This window comes from Chionomys nivalis, chromosome 7 (assembly GCF_950005125.1).
Source record: "Chionomys nivalis chromosome 7, mChiNiv1.1, whole genome shotgun sequence".
Classification (NCBI taxonomy): Eukaryota; Metazoa; Chordata; class Mammalia; order Rodentia; family Cricetidae; genus Chionomys; species Chionomys nivalis.
The window spans coordinates 42547374-42563532 of NC_080092.1; the positions used below are offsets into that span (position 1 = coordinate 42547374).

General features: G+C 47.9%; 1 protein-coding gene across 1 annotated transcript in view; it reads right to left on the reverse strand.

The window, feature by feature from the left end:
* Positions 1-1728: 1728 nt before the first annotated feature.
* Top3a (DNA topoisomerase III alpha) overlaps positions 1729-16159 on the reverse strand; it is a 39945-nt gene continuing 25514 nt past the window's right edge. Inside the window, exons 11-19 of the mRNA XM_057776727.1 lie at positions 15268-15475; positions 13752-13937; positions 13494-13623; positions 11613-11726; positions 11346-11511; positions 9163-9306; positions 6832-6954; positions 5105-5793; positions 1729-3161 (exon numbers count right to left, since the gene is read on the reverse strand). Coding sequence (XP_057632710.1) covers positions 2983-3161; positions 5105-5793; positions 6832-6954; positions 9163-9306; positions 11346-11511; positions 11613-11726; positions 13494-13623; positions 13752-13937; positions 15268-15475 — 1939 coding nt within the window. The 3' untranslated portion in view covers positions 1729-2982. The remainder of the gene's footprint in view (positions 3162-5104; positions 5794-6831; positions 6955-9162; positions 9307-11345; positions 11512-11612; positions 11727-13493; positions 13624-13751; positions 13938-15267; positions 15476-16159) is intronic.

Here is a 16159-nt window from a genome sequence, read left to right on the forward strand (position 1 = left end):
CTTCAGGCTGAAGAGATGGCTCAGCAAGTACACTTTTATCCCCTACTCACCAGGGCTGAGACTTGCTGTCTGCACTATGGGAAAAGAGCTGTTGGGTCCCAGTCTGAGAGACCCTTATGTGTGTGGCCTCAGTAACAACTGAGCATCTGCTTGATATACAGCTGCCTTGCTCAAGTACCAACCATTCAAGGGACACTGTTCAGTCTTTGGTTCAGACCATCCCTGCTTCAACTTAGCCTTCAGTCATGGTTTTATCTGGCCTTGAACTCATGCTATATCCAGTTGCAGATTTCCAGGTCTGAGAGAGATCTGGGGCATAAGTATGCCCCAGTGTCCCATTCTTTTTTTTTTTTTTTTTTTTTGGTTTTTTGAGACAGGGTTTCTCTGTAGCTTTGGTGCCCGTCCCAGAACTAGCTCTTGTAGACCAGGCTGGCCTCGAACTCACAGAGATCCACCTGCCTCTGCCTCCCAAGTGCTGGGATTAAAGGCGTGCGCCACCACCGCCCAGCCCCAGTGTCCCATTCTTTGGAGACAGTGTGGACAAAGGGTGGAAGCCAAAGAGGGGGAAGAGAGCTACTTCACTCCTCAAGTCTCTAAAATAAGCCTTCAATTCCATGCATGACCTTTGACACTTGTACTTCTGTTTGTTTTTCAATTCAGGGACCTCCCTGCCTCTGCCTCCCAGATCCATAAGGCGTGTGTCACCACTGCTCAGCAACATTTGCACTTTGAATGCTACAGTTTTCCTTTATAATCATGTACATGTCTTTAAGAACAGCCTTTATCTGATGAGTCAGCCAGTTGCAGCAGAAAATGCCTGGCAACACCAGTGACTCTGGTGACAAACTCCAGGGCAAGTCTTTTTATTTCACTAAGGCTGGGCCTTCGTGGGTGGATGCCCAATGCCCAGGCCTTTTCCTCATTCGGAGTGCAGGCTCTGAACAAGGATAGCATGAACATTCACTTTTTTGTTTTTGTCTCTTGGGTTACACTCATGTCTGTAAACTCATCTGTGATAGTTTTAGGGAAGGTTTCTGAGGGTGCTGCTGGGGTTTAGAGAACAGGTTGTGCCCGAGACTCAATGGGATACATGACCCTAAGCGAAGGCAAGCCTGCTTACTGCCCTGAGTGTCTTCGGAGTACACACCTTGCCTTCACGAGCAATTTTGGTTTTACCAGTGCTGTCTGAAATAGTTCAGCTGCATTAGCAGGGCCCGCAAGCCTGAAGCGCCTCCCTTCCCACCTCAAGGTGATGGTAGCAGCACCCCAGACCCTGTGGCCAGTAGAGCAGGTATAGTGGTGCATGCCTGAGGCAGGAGGATCAGGGTTCAGGATCATGTTACTGCATACATACTAGCATGGCTGTAAGATCATGAAAAGGGTGGGAGAACAGTAACTTCATGTTGTTCATGTGCAGACACTATAAACCTTTAAAGTTAGCTAAAGGTTTTAACATTTCATTGCTATATATACATCCAAAATGACTGAGATGGCCACCCAGATAGCAGTGATGAATCTCAGGGCAGCATGGCTCACAAGCATGTGACACAGCAGTTCCTCTCATTCGATTTGGTGCCCCGCAATCTACTGTGGGCACAAAACATCTGAGGGAAGGCAAGGGAGCCACCACTTTCCATTTCATCACCATCAGCTTCTCATCTTCACTATGCTTCCATTGTATGCTACTGTGAAAAACATACATAGTTTGGTACCAGCTGGGGCTTCCTGCTCCTTCAGGATGTGGGAGGAGATGGCCCTACATATGAGCAGGACTACTGCCATACCAATTGGAGCTTACTCAGACATAAAGATGAAGTATGGGGACTGGAGAGATGAAGTGTCAGTTCGGAGCGCTTGTCCTAGAGGGCTAGAGTTTGGTTCTGAGCACGACATTGTGAGCTTAACAACTGCTTGTAACTCCAGCTTTAGGGACTCGAGGCCCTCCTCTGGCCTTGGTCGGTACCTGCACACATGTGGCATACATTCCAACACACATAATAAAAATAAATCTTTAAATAAAAATGAAGCAATGCTGGGCAGTGGTGGCACACACCTTTAATCCCAGCAATCGGGAGGCAGAGGTACAGTCTCAACAAATCCTGTGAACGTTATTCTAAAGGAAAGAAGCCAGGCACAGAAGGCACATGAGGTTCTTATGTGAAGTGATCAAACAGGTCAGCCCGGCAGGGACAGATCCTAAATGCAGGCTGCAAACTGTCCTCACTGAGCAAGTCCCTCACTGTTGAAAGCCTGCTGTTGGTCAGGCTGAGAGCTACTGGTCTAAGTGAAGGCTACTGTTCAGACCTGAAATCTCCACTTGCTTCATGAACTAGCAACTTGAGCAATCCACATTTCATTTCTCAACTGTAGGAGATAGCTAGCACAGCTCTTCTAGAAGTTCATGAGGGGGGAAAAGTACACAGCCTCCTCTGGAAAATATGAAGGAAGAAAGTCAGTGTCTCAATCTGCCATCTTCAAGGGACCTGGGACAAGAGGGTGTCGAGGTGGGTGGAGTCCCAGGAAGAAGACCCCGTGGCTTTCAATGGCTCTTGCTGGCATCCCTAGACAGCACACCATCAGAAAAAGTGGATGAAGTATTTTATTAAGGCACATGAGCAATGAGTGTCCTAGATGGAGCAGGAATGGTAGCTTCTGCAGATACATTAGGAGAGCTCCTTCTCAGACAGCTGCACAGAGCCTGTGTTGGCTGGAAGCACTACCCGCTTCTCACTTGGCAGACAGCAGCCACAGTCAGGGCTCGGATGTCAACAAGGTCAGTTTCTGCTTACACAATGACTGGCCATCTTCTCGCGTTTCAGCAGCGCAGCAGCTGGAGTCACTCCTGAGCAGAGCTGGATGGACTCCTCAACCAAGGTCAGCCCCCAAACCCAGCACATCCCTAGGTTTTCAGACACTGGATGGTCACCTGATCCCAGTTAGCTCATTTCCTGGTCTAGGCAACGTCCTCCACCTTGCCTGCCCTCATCTGTTCTGAGGACAAAAAGGGCGGGTGTGTCCAGGCTGGTGGCAAAGGCTACATTTCCGGGGCTTTTTTGCTGTAGATCCTGCATCTGAGGATCCAGCTCTTAGTCTTTTGCTTGCAGCCTCTGGTCTCTGGGCTTTTCCTCTGCCTCCTGGCCATGGTGGGGCTGTAAAGTTCCCTGTGGGAGGAGACAGGAAAAAGCTGAATTCACAACTGATACCCTTAGGTAGCAAGAACAGACGTGCTCCAAGTTGTGGTGGTGTAGACCTGTAATCCTAGTACTTGAGAGGCAGAGGCAGCTCAAGGGCGGCTTGGCCTACATAAGCCCGTCTCTGAAACAAAACCCAAACCAAGGGACAGTGCTGGGTAGAGGTGGCGTCCCTCTAACAAGTCAGCCGAACCCATGTGTTAGACCCCCTTTGCTCTGTGAAGGTCAGCTCCATGTCAAGAATATGGTATATCCTACCCTGTTACCTCCTTTTTAATTTTTAATTATTTTACTTTACCCATCTTTAATCCAAGCATTCAGGAGGCAGAGGTAGAAGGATCTCTGTGCTATGAGTTCAAGACCAGCCTGGTCTACAAAGCGAGTTCCAGGACAGCCAAGGCTGTTACATCAAGAAACCCTGTCTCAAAGAAAAAAATAAAACAAAAACCAAACACAAAAAAAGATCCCCCCAGTTTTTTTTTTAAGCCTATGTGTGTGCGTGTGTGTGTGTATATATAACTTATATGAGTACAGGTGCCTGCAGAAGGGGACTCTGGATTCCCTGGAGCTGGAGTTCCAGGTGGTTGGTTGCGAGCCACTGGATATGGGTGCTAGAACTGAACTCGGGTCTCCTGGAAGAACAGCAAGTGTTTCTAACCACCGAACCATCTTTCTAGCCCGGCTTTCTTATTCTAAAGAAACAGAAGCTCTCAGAAACACTGTCCCGATGAGGAGGCAGTGGTGTAACTTTCTATACACCCTTACGATGTCAGGAGCAGATGGGGAGCCTGCGGTCACCAGACAGCTCCCCACTCCCTGAGCACCTCGCCTGCAAGGAACCTTCTAGCCTATAAATAAGCCTCAGTGCTGGCTGCTCTGTCACTGGAGACATCTGGTTGTCTGGCTTGGAGGTCATATGTCACTTCTGGTGGCTCCAGAAAGGCTCAAGTGTGTACAAGGCTAAGGGCTCTGTAGTTATTTAAAATATTGGCACAGCAGAGGATGCACTGAGTGGGGGCCTGAAGTCCGGTGCTCTTCACCAGACCTTCTGAGCACTTCTTGCATCTGGTGGCCAACATTCATGAATCATCTGAAGTCAGGCATGGTGGCACATGCCTGCTATTCTGGTACTGAGGAGGCTAGGTCAGGTTTGCAAGATTGAGGCCAGCATGGGCTACATATATAACCTGCCTCAAAATGTGTACCCCAGCCACAAATAAATGAAAAAAATGAAAGATCATAGTCTGAGACTAACAGGAGTCCTATGGAAATTAGTGATACCATCTTATTGCTGAAGGGACTAAGGCTGACAGTCAGCTATGTGGAGGTAAACACCTGGGATCGGAAAGATCTGCTTAACTGCAAAGTTGCTGCTTAGCCTTGGTTTACTGCTATGCATTGCAGTGGCAAGGACACATCTGATCCAATGTCTGGATGTCGGTCCTTTAGCAATCATTCCTGAAACACTAGTCAGGCTGCGTAGCTCTGGACAGGTTTCTACAAACTACCACAGTCAGGGTGCCATCAGGGTGCGGCTGACATCAATGACCTAGCAAGGATGACAGTCTGCAGGGGAGGAAGACGCTTATCTTACCTTGGGCCTTGTCACTGTGACACCAAATACAGTCCTTCACTGACCTGCACCTCACCTCATTTGGAAAGCTGTGATCTAATACAGATGAAAGATGCCTGCCTTAGAAGGGGTATTTATCACAGCGCTGGGCACAGAAGCTACTCTTTAATGTGAACACAAGATCCTATGGTTCCTACCTCGCTGACAATGAGAAAACTGAGTCAAAGTAATGGCCCTGCTGATTCTGCACTAGACTCATTTGCCTTCCTTCCTTCTCTGGTCTCTGCAGTGGTAGCTACTGTGAGAACCTACATAGAGACCTGCTGCCCTGCTCCCTCACCTGGGGCCACGTTCTCATCTACCCACTGAAAGAAGCCACACTGCTGCTCTCGTGGCTTGGCACAGGTGTGGAACTGGCGTCCTTTGTTGGGTCCGTCCTTCTGCACAGTCCGTGTGACAACAGGCTGCCCGCACAGGCAGGACGTACTTCCGTCACTGTCACTGCCAAGGCTGCCAAACCCATCCACGTTGCTGTCTGAGGCTGACGGCCATCCCACAGAGTTGCCGGGGAGTCTGGATGCAGAGGTGGGGGGCCCTCCTCCAGTGGGATGGCTGCTGTCAGCCCACAGGAAGAAGTTGCAACCACCACCACTGCACTTATAGAACTGCCGGCCCTGGTTGGGGCCCTGCTTGCGGACAGTGAGCAGCACAGCCTCCTGGCCACAATTGCAGGTCACAGAGTTGCTTTCACCAGCAGCAGTGGGTGGTAGGAAGGTTTGAGCCATTGCCTTTGAAGGTCCAGTATGTCTGTTGACCAGAGGTTGAGAGAGATTATGCTGACTGCTGTCCATCCTGTTGGTGACCTGGCTGGTCTGCAGGTGGCCAGAGGGCTGGGTAGCTCTTGTTGGGGCCTGTGAAAATCGCAGGCTGAAGATTTCCTTCAATGTCTCATCACATCCACCTATGCAGCCAACAAACTCCAGGGGCATGGTTGGGGGAAGGCTACCACGCTTAAACTTCAACTTCAACCTAGTGAGGCCAAGATGAGAAAAGATGTGAATTTTTGCCATGGTGCATGGTCAATCACAGCCTCCCTGCATACCCAGGAAGCCCATTCAGAGTACAAACTCTCAGATGTAACACACCACCCAAATATAGGCACCTCCACAAAGTTCGACTTCTCTACACCACTGGCCCCTCAGGGATCTGGGCTCTTTCAAGGTCAGGAATTCAAGACAGGAAGAACGCATTTAGTCTACTTTCATGCTTTCATGTGTGCACAATACAGGCTTTTCTGGAAATAATGAACCATGATGGTTCAGTGGAGTACAGGGACAGAGATGGACACAAATCCAGTCTTGCCTAAATGAAAAGCAGTATCATCCCTTCAGTAGTGCTGTGTGTCTGCCTTGGAAGGCAAGTATTTTATCCTATACGTCATTTTCAAATGTCAGTAAGAAATGCATGTGTGACTGGGCAGTGGTGGCGCACGCCTTTAATCTCAGCACTTGGGAGGCAGAGGCAGGCGGATCTCTGTGAGTTTCAGGTCAGCCTGGTCTACAAGAGTTAATTCCAGGACAGGCTCTAAAGCTACAGAGAAACCCTGTCTCAAAAACCCCCAAAACAAAACAAAACAAATGCATGTGTGAAGCTGGGCATGGTGGCACATGTCTTTAATCCCAGCACTTGGCAGGCAAAGGCAGGTGGGTCTTGTGACTTCCCCAGAGCACAGCTGAACTAAACCAGTCAGCTGCTGGGGCTGCTGCTCAGACTGCAAGCTGAGAACAGTATTCCCTAGGGCAGTGGTTCTCAACCTTCCTATGCTGAGGCCCTTAACACAGTTCCTCAAGTTGTGGTGACCCCCAACCATAAAATTATTTTCATTGCTACATTATATATTTAATTTTGCTACTGTTATGAATTGTAATGTATTTTTGGAGACAGCGGTGTGTCAAGGGGGTTGTGACCCACAGGTGGAAAACCACTGCCCTAGACACTCCTGCCTGGGTTCCAGTGACAGGACAGGAAAGAGTCCTGCAGCACCCGCCCCAAAGACACCCAGCTCACCTGTACACAGGGGGTGGCTGACAAATGGGACACACACTGCTGTCCCTGCTGGCCTCCAGCACCGAGTCAGGAAACCACACAGCTGACCGACATTCTGGGAACCCTGTGCAGCTAAGGTAGAACCTGGAGAGCAGAGCGGACAGGTCAGATCCAGGAATTCGGAAGGCACACTGCTTACACCCATCTGCCAGGAAGATCCTTCTTTCATTTTCTTGGTTTTCTGAGACAGGATTTCACTGTGTAGCCCTGGCTGGCCTACAACTTGCAATGTAGATCAAGTTAGACTGATCATAGAGATATACACGTCTCTGCCTCCTGAGTGCTGGTGTGTTCCATCATATCCTACCCTAAGAAAACACCTCTTGTATGCTTCTCATGTCCCTAAAAGAATGCAGCTATTGCCAGGCAGTGGTGGCACACACCTTTAATCCCAGCACTTGGGAGGCAGAGGCAAGTTGATCTCTGTGAATTAGAGGCCAGCCTGGTTGTGGTGGTATGAAAGAAAATGGCCCCCAAAGGGAATGGTCCTATTAGGAGGTGTGACCTTGTTGGAGGAAGTGTGTCACTGTGGGGGTGGGCTTTGAGGTCTCTTCTGTTCAAGCGTCCCTCAGTGTGACTGTCAGTCAACTTCCTGTTGCCTGCAAGATGTAGGTCTCTCAGCTATTCCTCCAGCACCATGTCTGGCTGCATGCAGCAGTGCTCCCTGACATAATAATGGACTGGAGCTCTGGAACTGTAAGTGAGCCCCCTCAAGTAAATGTTCCATTTATAAGAGTTGCCATGGTCATGGTGTCTCTTCACAGCAAAAGAAAACTCTAAGACACTGGTCAACAGAGCAAGTTCCAGGACAGCCAAGGCTATACAAAGAAACCCTCGGGAAGTGGGGAGATATGCAGCTATTGCTGAATCTACTTAGACCTACACCACCAGTGACTAGGTTGGTATTTTCTCTAGTAAATAACCCTAGCACCTGGGAAGCCGATGAAGATTTAGCAAATGTGAGGCAGGCCTAGGCTACATACTGAGTTTCAGGTTACCCATGCTACCTAGTGAATGAGACCCTGTTTGAAAAACAAAACAAAACAAAACACTACTGACTAAGGTAAAGCCATGTCAAAGTGCCCTGTGCAAACTTCCATAGTACTGTTTTGTCTTACCTCTTTAAAAATTGCCACTCTTGGGGCTGGAGAGATGGCTCAGTGGTTAAGAGCACTGACTGCTCATCCAGAGGACCTGGGTTTAATTCCAAGCACCCACATGACAGCTAACGACTGTCTGTAACTCCAAGATCTGACACTCTCACAGACAAACATACAGGTAAAACACCAATGCACATAAAATAAAAATAAATAATTTTTAAAAATTAAAAAAAAAATGCCACTCTTAGGTGGATCTCTGTGAGTTTGAGGCCGGCCTGGTCTACAAAGCGAGGTCCAGGACAGCTAGGGCTACACAGAGAAACCCTGTATCAAAAAACAAAACAAAAAAAACAACCAAAAAATTTTGCCACTCTTAGCCCAGTGTGGTAATATATGCACATATTCCAGGCACTTGGTGCGGGGCGGGGGGGGGGGATTTAGAGATCAAGTTTAGCTTAGGCTACATAACAAGACCCTGGCTGAAAGAACCCATTTTGGGTTGGGGTAGGTAGTAGGAAGCTGCCAAATATGAGACCCTGGGTTCTACTCCTACACTTCAAATAACAAAAATGAAAACAGACAAAACAACAACAAAAATCTCTGGGGCTAGAGAGATGGAGCCATGGTTAAGAATACTACCCATTCTTGCAGAGGGCCCAGGCTTGGCTCCCAGCACTCAAACTCTCTTCTGGATCCTTGTGGTGCACATACATAAAAACAACAGCTAAAAAACAAAAACCCACCCTTAAGGCAGCATTGTAAAGTAGACACGACCCTCGTGCAGGGGTGTAGGTGGTGAGAGGTGTTGGCAGCAGGGGTGGATTATCTTATTTCATGTGCCCGTTGCCCACAGAGGTTAGAAGAGGGCATTAGATTCCTTGGAACTAGAGCTATGGATGTTGTAAGATGCCTGTAGGGGCTAGAAACCAAACCTGGGTCCTTTGCAAGAGCATCCAGTGGTTGTAACTGCTGAGCCATCACTCCACCTGCCTCCTTTTAATGGAATATAAATTCCTAAAGCACTCGGCGCCACAATGGTTCCTTGCTACCCTCACAGTTCTATCATCTGGCCCAGTGTCTGCCAACAACAGGCCTGCCTCTAAAGAATGATGGACTGACAGGACCTTTGAGAGCTAGTGGTTAGCCCAGCGAACACTGGGTGAAGAGAGGTAAGAGGGAGCCAGGTACTAACCCACCACTCTTCTTGGTCTTCAGGACCATATCCTTGTTGCACTGAGGACACTTTCGAACAGGCTCTGGCATGGCTGGGTAGAGCTCTTCTTGCTGGGCCACCTCTGTCCCTTCTCCTAAGTATTGAGATAAGGCTTCATCCAATCTGGAGAAAAAGCAGATACACAAACCAGTTTCCCAAAAAAGGCCTTTATTGCACTCTTAGGCATCCATAATACACAGGAGACTAGAACCAGTTGGTCAGGGAGCCATAGGCCAATGCAGAAAACAGAGAGCAGAGAGGAGATGAAGCTCTCCATCCTACTGCCCCTGGATCCAGGCTCCTAGCATGACGCCAGCTCTAGGCAGATACAAATCGTACAAAGTTAGCAATGTCCATCTATATTCCTGCCACAGGGTAGTCTCAAGGATTAAAAACTGGGAGCTGGGCAATGGTGGTGCATACCTTTAACCCCAGCACTCGGGAGGTAGAGACAGGCGGATCTCAGTGAATTCGAGGCCAGCCTGGTCTACAGAGTGAGTTTCAGGACAGGCAGGACTACACAGAGAAACCCTGTCTCAAAACAAGCACACAAACAAACAACAACAACAAAAACACATCTGGGGCTTGCACAAACGATCAGTGAGTAAACACGCAAGCCTGACACTGACAACCCGAATGTGATCCCTGTAACACCCACAGTATAAGAAGAGAACTGTCTTCTTAGAATTGTCCTCTGACCTGCTTACACTTGCCTTGGCATGTATACAGTCGCACAGCACACACACACATACACGCACATGTGCACACATGCACACTCACACTTACATGCAGAAACATACGGAGATTTAAGAAAAAAAGAAAGAAAGAAAAAAAAAAGGTGGTGGTGGTGCACACTTTTAATCCCAGCACATTGGAGGGAGAGGCAAGTGGATCCCTGTGAGTTCAAGACCAGCCTGGTCTACAAAAGCTAGTTCCAGGACAGCTGAAACTGTTACACAGAAAAATCCTGTCTTGAAAAACCAAAAAAGAAAAAAGAAAAAGCCCCAAACTGCCATTCATATAACAGCCATATAGAATATCGTCCCTACACACCAAGCAGTTGTCCAGTGGATACTGGCTGGGTATCCTAATCCAAATCAGTCCTGCACTACCTGGGGTGAGTCAGACCCCAAAGGATGAGAGCTCAGTGACCAACACTGCTCCTCTTTCAGACACTAACTACAAATTTCAGGGTGTGACCATAAAGGGGGCTTCCCATGGTCTGAGTCACTGGGTGGCTAACATAACTCGGGACAGCCGGACAGCTGAGATGCAAAGGATGAAGTACACAAGCAAGACTATTGCTGTGCTTCTCCTGGGTGCATCATTTTCACGTACAGCATGTACTGAGCTACCTGAAAGCACAGGACACACTCGTTATGATGTCGCCAACACTCAAACGCCTCTGGTGAACCATGGCCACTGGTGACCAACCTTCAGTCTCACCCTGGAGCTGCTGGAAGAATTAGCCTCCTAGCCTTATGGAAACTGCCCTGGGAACTAATCCTAGCTTGTGACTCAACAGGTGTTTTCCATCAGCCAGGTGACTGGCAAACAAAGACATTATCACTCTAGAGTCCAAATGTGCCAGAAGATTAAACTAAAAATGTTTCATGCTGGTGAATCATAGCATCGGAGCTAGAAAAAATATTACTTTTCCTTTTTTTTTTGAGACTGCATATTATTTTGTATTCCTGGATCTCCTCGAACTCAGAACAATCTTCCTGCCTCAACCACTCAAGTGATAAGATGACACACAGAAGTCACCATGCTTGACTCGAAAACATCCTTTCTAACAAAACACATACTCTGTTCACTAGCTAGCCACCTCCAAATGCTCCGGAGAAAGGGTGATTTCCACACTAGAACCTGGTTAACTGGTTTAAAGGACTGCTGCCTAACTCAAGCTAAAATAAATAGCAGAGAATGGCACTGCTGAAGCTCAGCACTATTAGAGACAGTTTCCTTAGAAAGACATGAACTGAGCTCAGAGTGTTGTAGCTAGCCCCTCCCACAGGGCAACTGGTAGATATGAGCCAGGAGGGCCTGTATCACCCCACTCTGTTGAACCTCCTCAGGGCTCCCAGTCCTCTCTGGGAAGTGCTATGGCATGGCTGGGAGCTCAGGACCACTTGGACAGGGGAGCAGGGTCTGACACTCACTTCTTTGCCTTAGCCACTGCTTCAATGAAAACCTGCTTGTATTTCTGCACTTGCTGCCTTAGAACCTGAAACTTATCCTTCTTGCCCTCGCAGATCAGCTTAAGATCAGCTTCTAGCTCGGCACGGAGGTCAGGCTTGGACATCTCATAGCCCATGGAATCGTAACCTGCAGAGAAAGAGCAAAGCTGTGAGGTTCTAAATGACACCACCAGGGACTTGGACACCTTGCCCTCTCCCTTGTCCACTGCAACCTCCCTCCTGCTTTACCTTCCACAAGTCCCATGCCCAGGTGCCCAGGAAGGAACCGCTTGTCTGAGGTGAGTCCCACATACATCCGGGCTTTGATGGTTTCAATGTGTTCTGCATGAGTTGCATCAGTACCTAGAAACCATTTCCTTATCATCATCATCATCATCATCATCATCATCATCATCATCATCATCATCGTCCTCACTGACAGGGTCTAGTATCATCCCAGCCGGCCTGAAACTTGCTGTGCAGTCAAGGCTGGCCTTCAACTATGAATCCTCCTCTGCATCCCAACCGCTGGAACTGCAGATGTTTGCCACCATGTCCATCTCATATCTCCATTATTCTGAGGTGACATAGCAGCACCAGCACAGCCTGTGAGTTCCTCATTTATCTCTTTTGCCTGGGCAGCTTTTGCAGATAAGATCTCTTATTCACGTCTGACTTATGCTAGCAACCTCAGAGACCACCTTGACTCTCCTCCCTCCTAACACTTGAAGGCCCATCAGAATTGTCAATCCCATTCTCACAACTTCTCACTTAAATTCTCCTCCTCTGCGGTGTCAGACTGTGGCTGAGTGGCCTCATTTACGTGTGTGACACCCGCCCTTCTCTAAAATCGCTCATTGTCCCCCTCTAGCCAAGCTATTTAAACTGTGCGCTGACGGACCTTTTAAATGGAACCGTGCTGACAGGAGATACAAACTAAAATCTCAGTGAAACCAGCCTGGTCTACAAGAGCTAGTTCCAGGACAGGCTCCAAAACCACAGAGAAACCCTGTCTTGAAAAACCAAAAAAAAAGAAAAAATTAAAAAAAAAATAAAATCTCAGTGAAATGTAAAACCACACTTGGCTTATTTTAACTTTAAGTCTCTGACTGAGTACACACAATGTGGGTGCAGGTGCCCATGAAGGGATATCAGATCCCCTGGAGCTGGAGTTATGGGCAGTTGTGAGCCACCTGAGAATTAGGAAGAGAACTTAAATCCTTTGCAAGAGCAGGACACTCTTCACTGCTGAGCCCTCCCTCCAGCCCCGTATTGTACTTTCACACAAGGATAACCTTGAATTCCTGATCTTCCCCCACCCTCCCGAGTGCTGGGATTCTAGGCCTATGCTACTCCTTTTTAATTTTGAAACAGGGACTTTCGAAATTGTCTAGCCCTGGAACGGGCAATCTTCCTGTCTCAGTTCTTGTCTTAGTTCAAGTTATTTGTTTGTTTGTTTTGTTTTGTTTTCCGAGACAGGGTTTCTCTACGTAGCCCTGGTTAACCTGGAACTCACTTTGTAGACCAGGGTGGCCTTGAACTCAGAGATCCACTGGCCTCTGCCTCCCAAATACTGGGGTTAAAAGCATGTGCCACTGCCACCCAGCTGAGTTATTTGTTTTTAATCAAAATGAACAACCAATCCAAAGGACATGAGGTACCCTCAACTGACTCTTGAGTCATAATAAACACCTGTATCATCCATCACACACATGGTACAGTGTAGAGTTCTGGAACACTGGAAAGACTGGGGTCTCCTGGGCTCAATGTTAGAGTACTTGCCTAGTGTGCACAAGACTCTGCATTCTACGCCTAGCACTATAAAAACAAATTTAAAAAGCACATTAACCCTGGACTTATTTGTAGCAGACTAACAATATACAGATTGCTGAGGTTAGCTAAGTTCTTAACCTTTGCCGGTTTGACTTCACTGGTTTTTCTTTTTGAGTTGGGGTTTGGGGTGGAATCAGGGCTTCATGTATGGTAGGTAAATGGTCTGCCACTTAACTACACTCCAGCCCTTCATTTAACCTATAGAATAGGATAGGAATATAATGCCGTCCCTGAGAGGAGGTCATGCCTAGCCTACAAATAGGCAAGAGCCTTGAGCTCCCCACACAGGATACTGACCGATACCATGCTTCTCCATGAGGGCAATGAGGTCAGCCTCGGTAAGCAGCTGGGGTGGGCTGGTCTCTCCATCCACCATTTCCACAGTGCTGGGCTGAAAGCGGAAGCCTTGCTCATAGACAGGGAGGAGCTACAGGAGGAGCAGGTGTGGAGTTCAGACCATTTTGTCATCACGCCCAGGTTAGCCCTGCTCCATCAGGCAGCACAGCTGGAGCACACCTGCTGCCCTCTCCCTGGGTGGGCCCACCTCCTTATCACCTTGTCACTCCAGTGATCGTATGGATACACATCCAGGTAGTTACGGGCCAGAATTACTAGGCCGTGGGCTACAAAGCGTTCCTGGGCAATGTCAATCTCTACAGTAGTCTCTTGCCCCTGAGCATCCTGGGAGCAGCAAGCCAGGAAATGGCGAACGATGAATTCATATAGTCGCCGTTCATCTCCCTGAAGAAAAGAAAGAATGTGAGACTCCTTTCAGAACAGACTCAAGGAGCACAGTGCTACTGAGTTTCTGCTTGGTTTATGTCACTGCGATCTAGAAGTGTGCACAAAATAGAACACAAGGCTCCTCAAGCCTGCAATATTGTGAGTCCTTGGGAAGCTAAACTCTTGTACTTTTTTTTTTTTTTTTTGGCGATAGTGTCTCTTTATGGAGCTTTTCTTGGCCTAGAACTCACAGAAATCTGCTTGCCTCTGCCTCATGGGTGTCAGGATCAAAGGTGTAAGCCACAAGGAAAAATTCACAAACATAACCAGGCAAAGATAAGCAACTCTCATTCTTTTTTTTTTTTTTTCTTCGAGACAAGGGTTTCTCTGTAGCTTTGGGGCCTATTCTGTATCCTGGAATTAGCTTTGTAGACCAGGCTGGTCTCAAACTTACAGAGATCCGCCTGTCTCTGCCTACTGAGTGCTGGGATTAAAGGCATGTGCCACCACTGCCTGATGCAACACATTCTTTGATATGAGCCGCACAGGAGGTGAAAGTACAGGCAGCACTGGACACGACAGCTACCTGCATGTGTGCACTCAAGCAGTGATTTGTTGGGGGTAACATTTCATCAGTCAGGTAAGCAGGATTTAGTAAGGCTCCCCATACTAAAAAAGCCCAGGAGACACTCATACACATATCTAACAATCCCAACCCATCTTCCCCCTCCTTTTTTTTTTGAGACAGGGTTTCTCTGTGTAGCCCTAGGTATCCTGGAAGTCATACTCTGCAGAGATCCATTGCCTTTGCCTCCCAAGAGCTGGGATTAAAAGTGAGCACCATCATCACCCAGTCACAATTCCCCTCTTAAGGATTCATTTACCCCTTTCATCTCCCCAGCCAAAATGTTATTGTTTATAAACAGTAAACACATAATGTACATATAAATACATAGCTATTTGTGTAGATCTCCAGTTACTTCCTCTGAGTGAATTCTGACCTCCACACGTGCTGTGGCATGTGTGCCCTTCCCGACAACACATAAAATGTAATGAAAACTAAGGCCAGGCATGGTGGCACACACTTTTAATCCCAGCATTTGGGTAGTAGAGATAGACAGATCTCTGAGTTTGAGGTCAGCCTGGTCTACAAAGTGAGACCTTATCTTAACACAAAGGTTGAGAAAATTTAAAACAAAAACAGAGTCACTGACGGCTTCCTTCACCCCTCTCTTGAAATGAGAGACATTTTGGTATCACTGTTCCAGAGCCCAGAGCCAAAGTCCAGTCTTACTCCTCACCCTGTAACTGTGCTGTGCTCCAGCGGAACTCACACTCAGAAACTCACCTGCAGGCCGCTGGTGTATTTGGTGGGGTGAATGGGGGGATGAGCTTGATCAGATTTGTTCCCATTTCGTGGAGTGGGGCCACCTCGCTCTAGAATGTTCTGAGCAAACGCCCCCCAGTGTGGATCCTGGGTCTGCTGTTCCACCAACACAGCCAGGTTTAAGTCTTTAGGGAAGATGTTTGTTTCTGTTCGTGGGTAGCTGATATACCTAAGAGGAAGGTACACCAAAGGACACTGTCAGGCCTTTCCATTGGTCCATAACCACTGGGAGTTGTAGTCTTCTGACACTGCCGATGTGACTGTGAACTACCTAAGCTGTAGCTGGAGATAGGGCCCCTTACTGGGTGAAAAGCAACAGGTTTTCCTGTTAGGTCATTCTGGAAACCTACAGACAAGAAAGCAGAAGTATAATGTAGGATAAAGGTCTTTGACTCTCAGTTCCTTGAGGCCAGGGACACACGACTGGCCCCTCTTAACAGTCTGACAGAGGGCGCTGTGTGCTGTGAACCTCAATGGATTTGACTGTTCTGACAGCATTTTCTTCTAAAACTGTTTGTTTGTTTTTTGAGACAGGGTTTCTCTGTAGCTTTAGAGCCTGTCCTGGAACTAGCTCTTATAGACCAGGCTGGCCTCAAACTCACAGAGATCCGCCTGCCTCTGCCTCCCGAGTGCTGGGATTAAAGGCGTGCGCCATCACTGCCCGGCCTTCTATAACTTTTTTAATTTATTTATTTGTTATATATACAACATTCCTTCCATGTGTGCTTGCAGGTCAGAAGACGGCATCAGATCTCATTTCAGATGGCTGTGAGCCACCATGTGGTTGCTGGGAATTGAACTCTGGAAGAGCAGCCAGTGCTCTTAACCACTGAGCCATCTCTCCAGCCCCTTC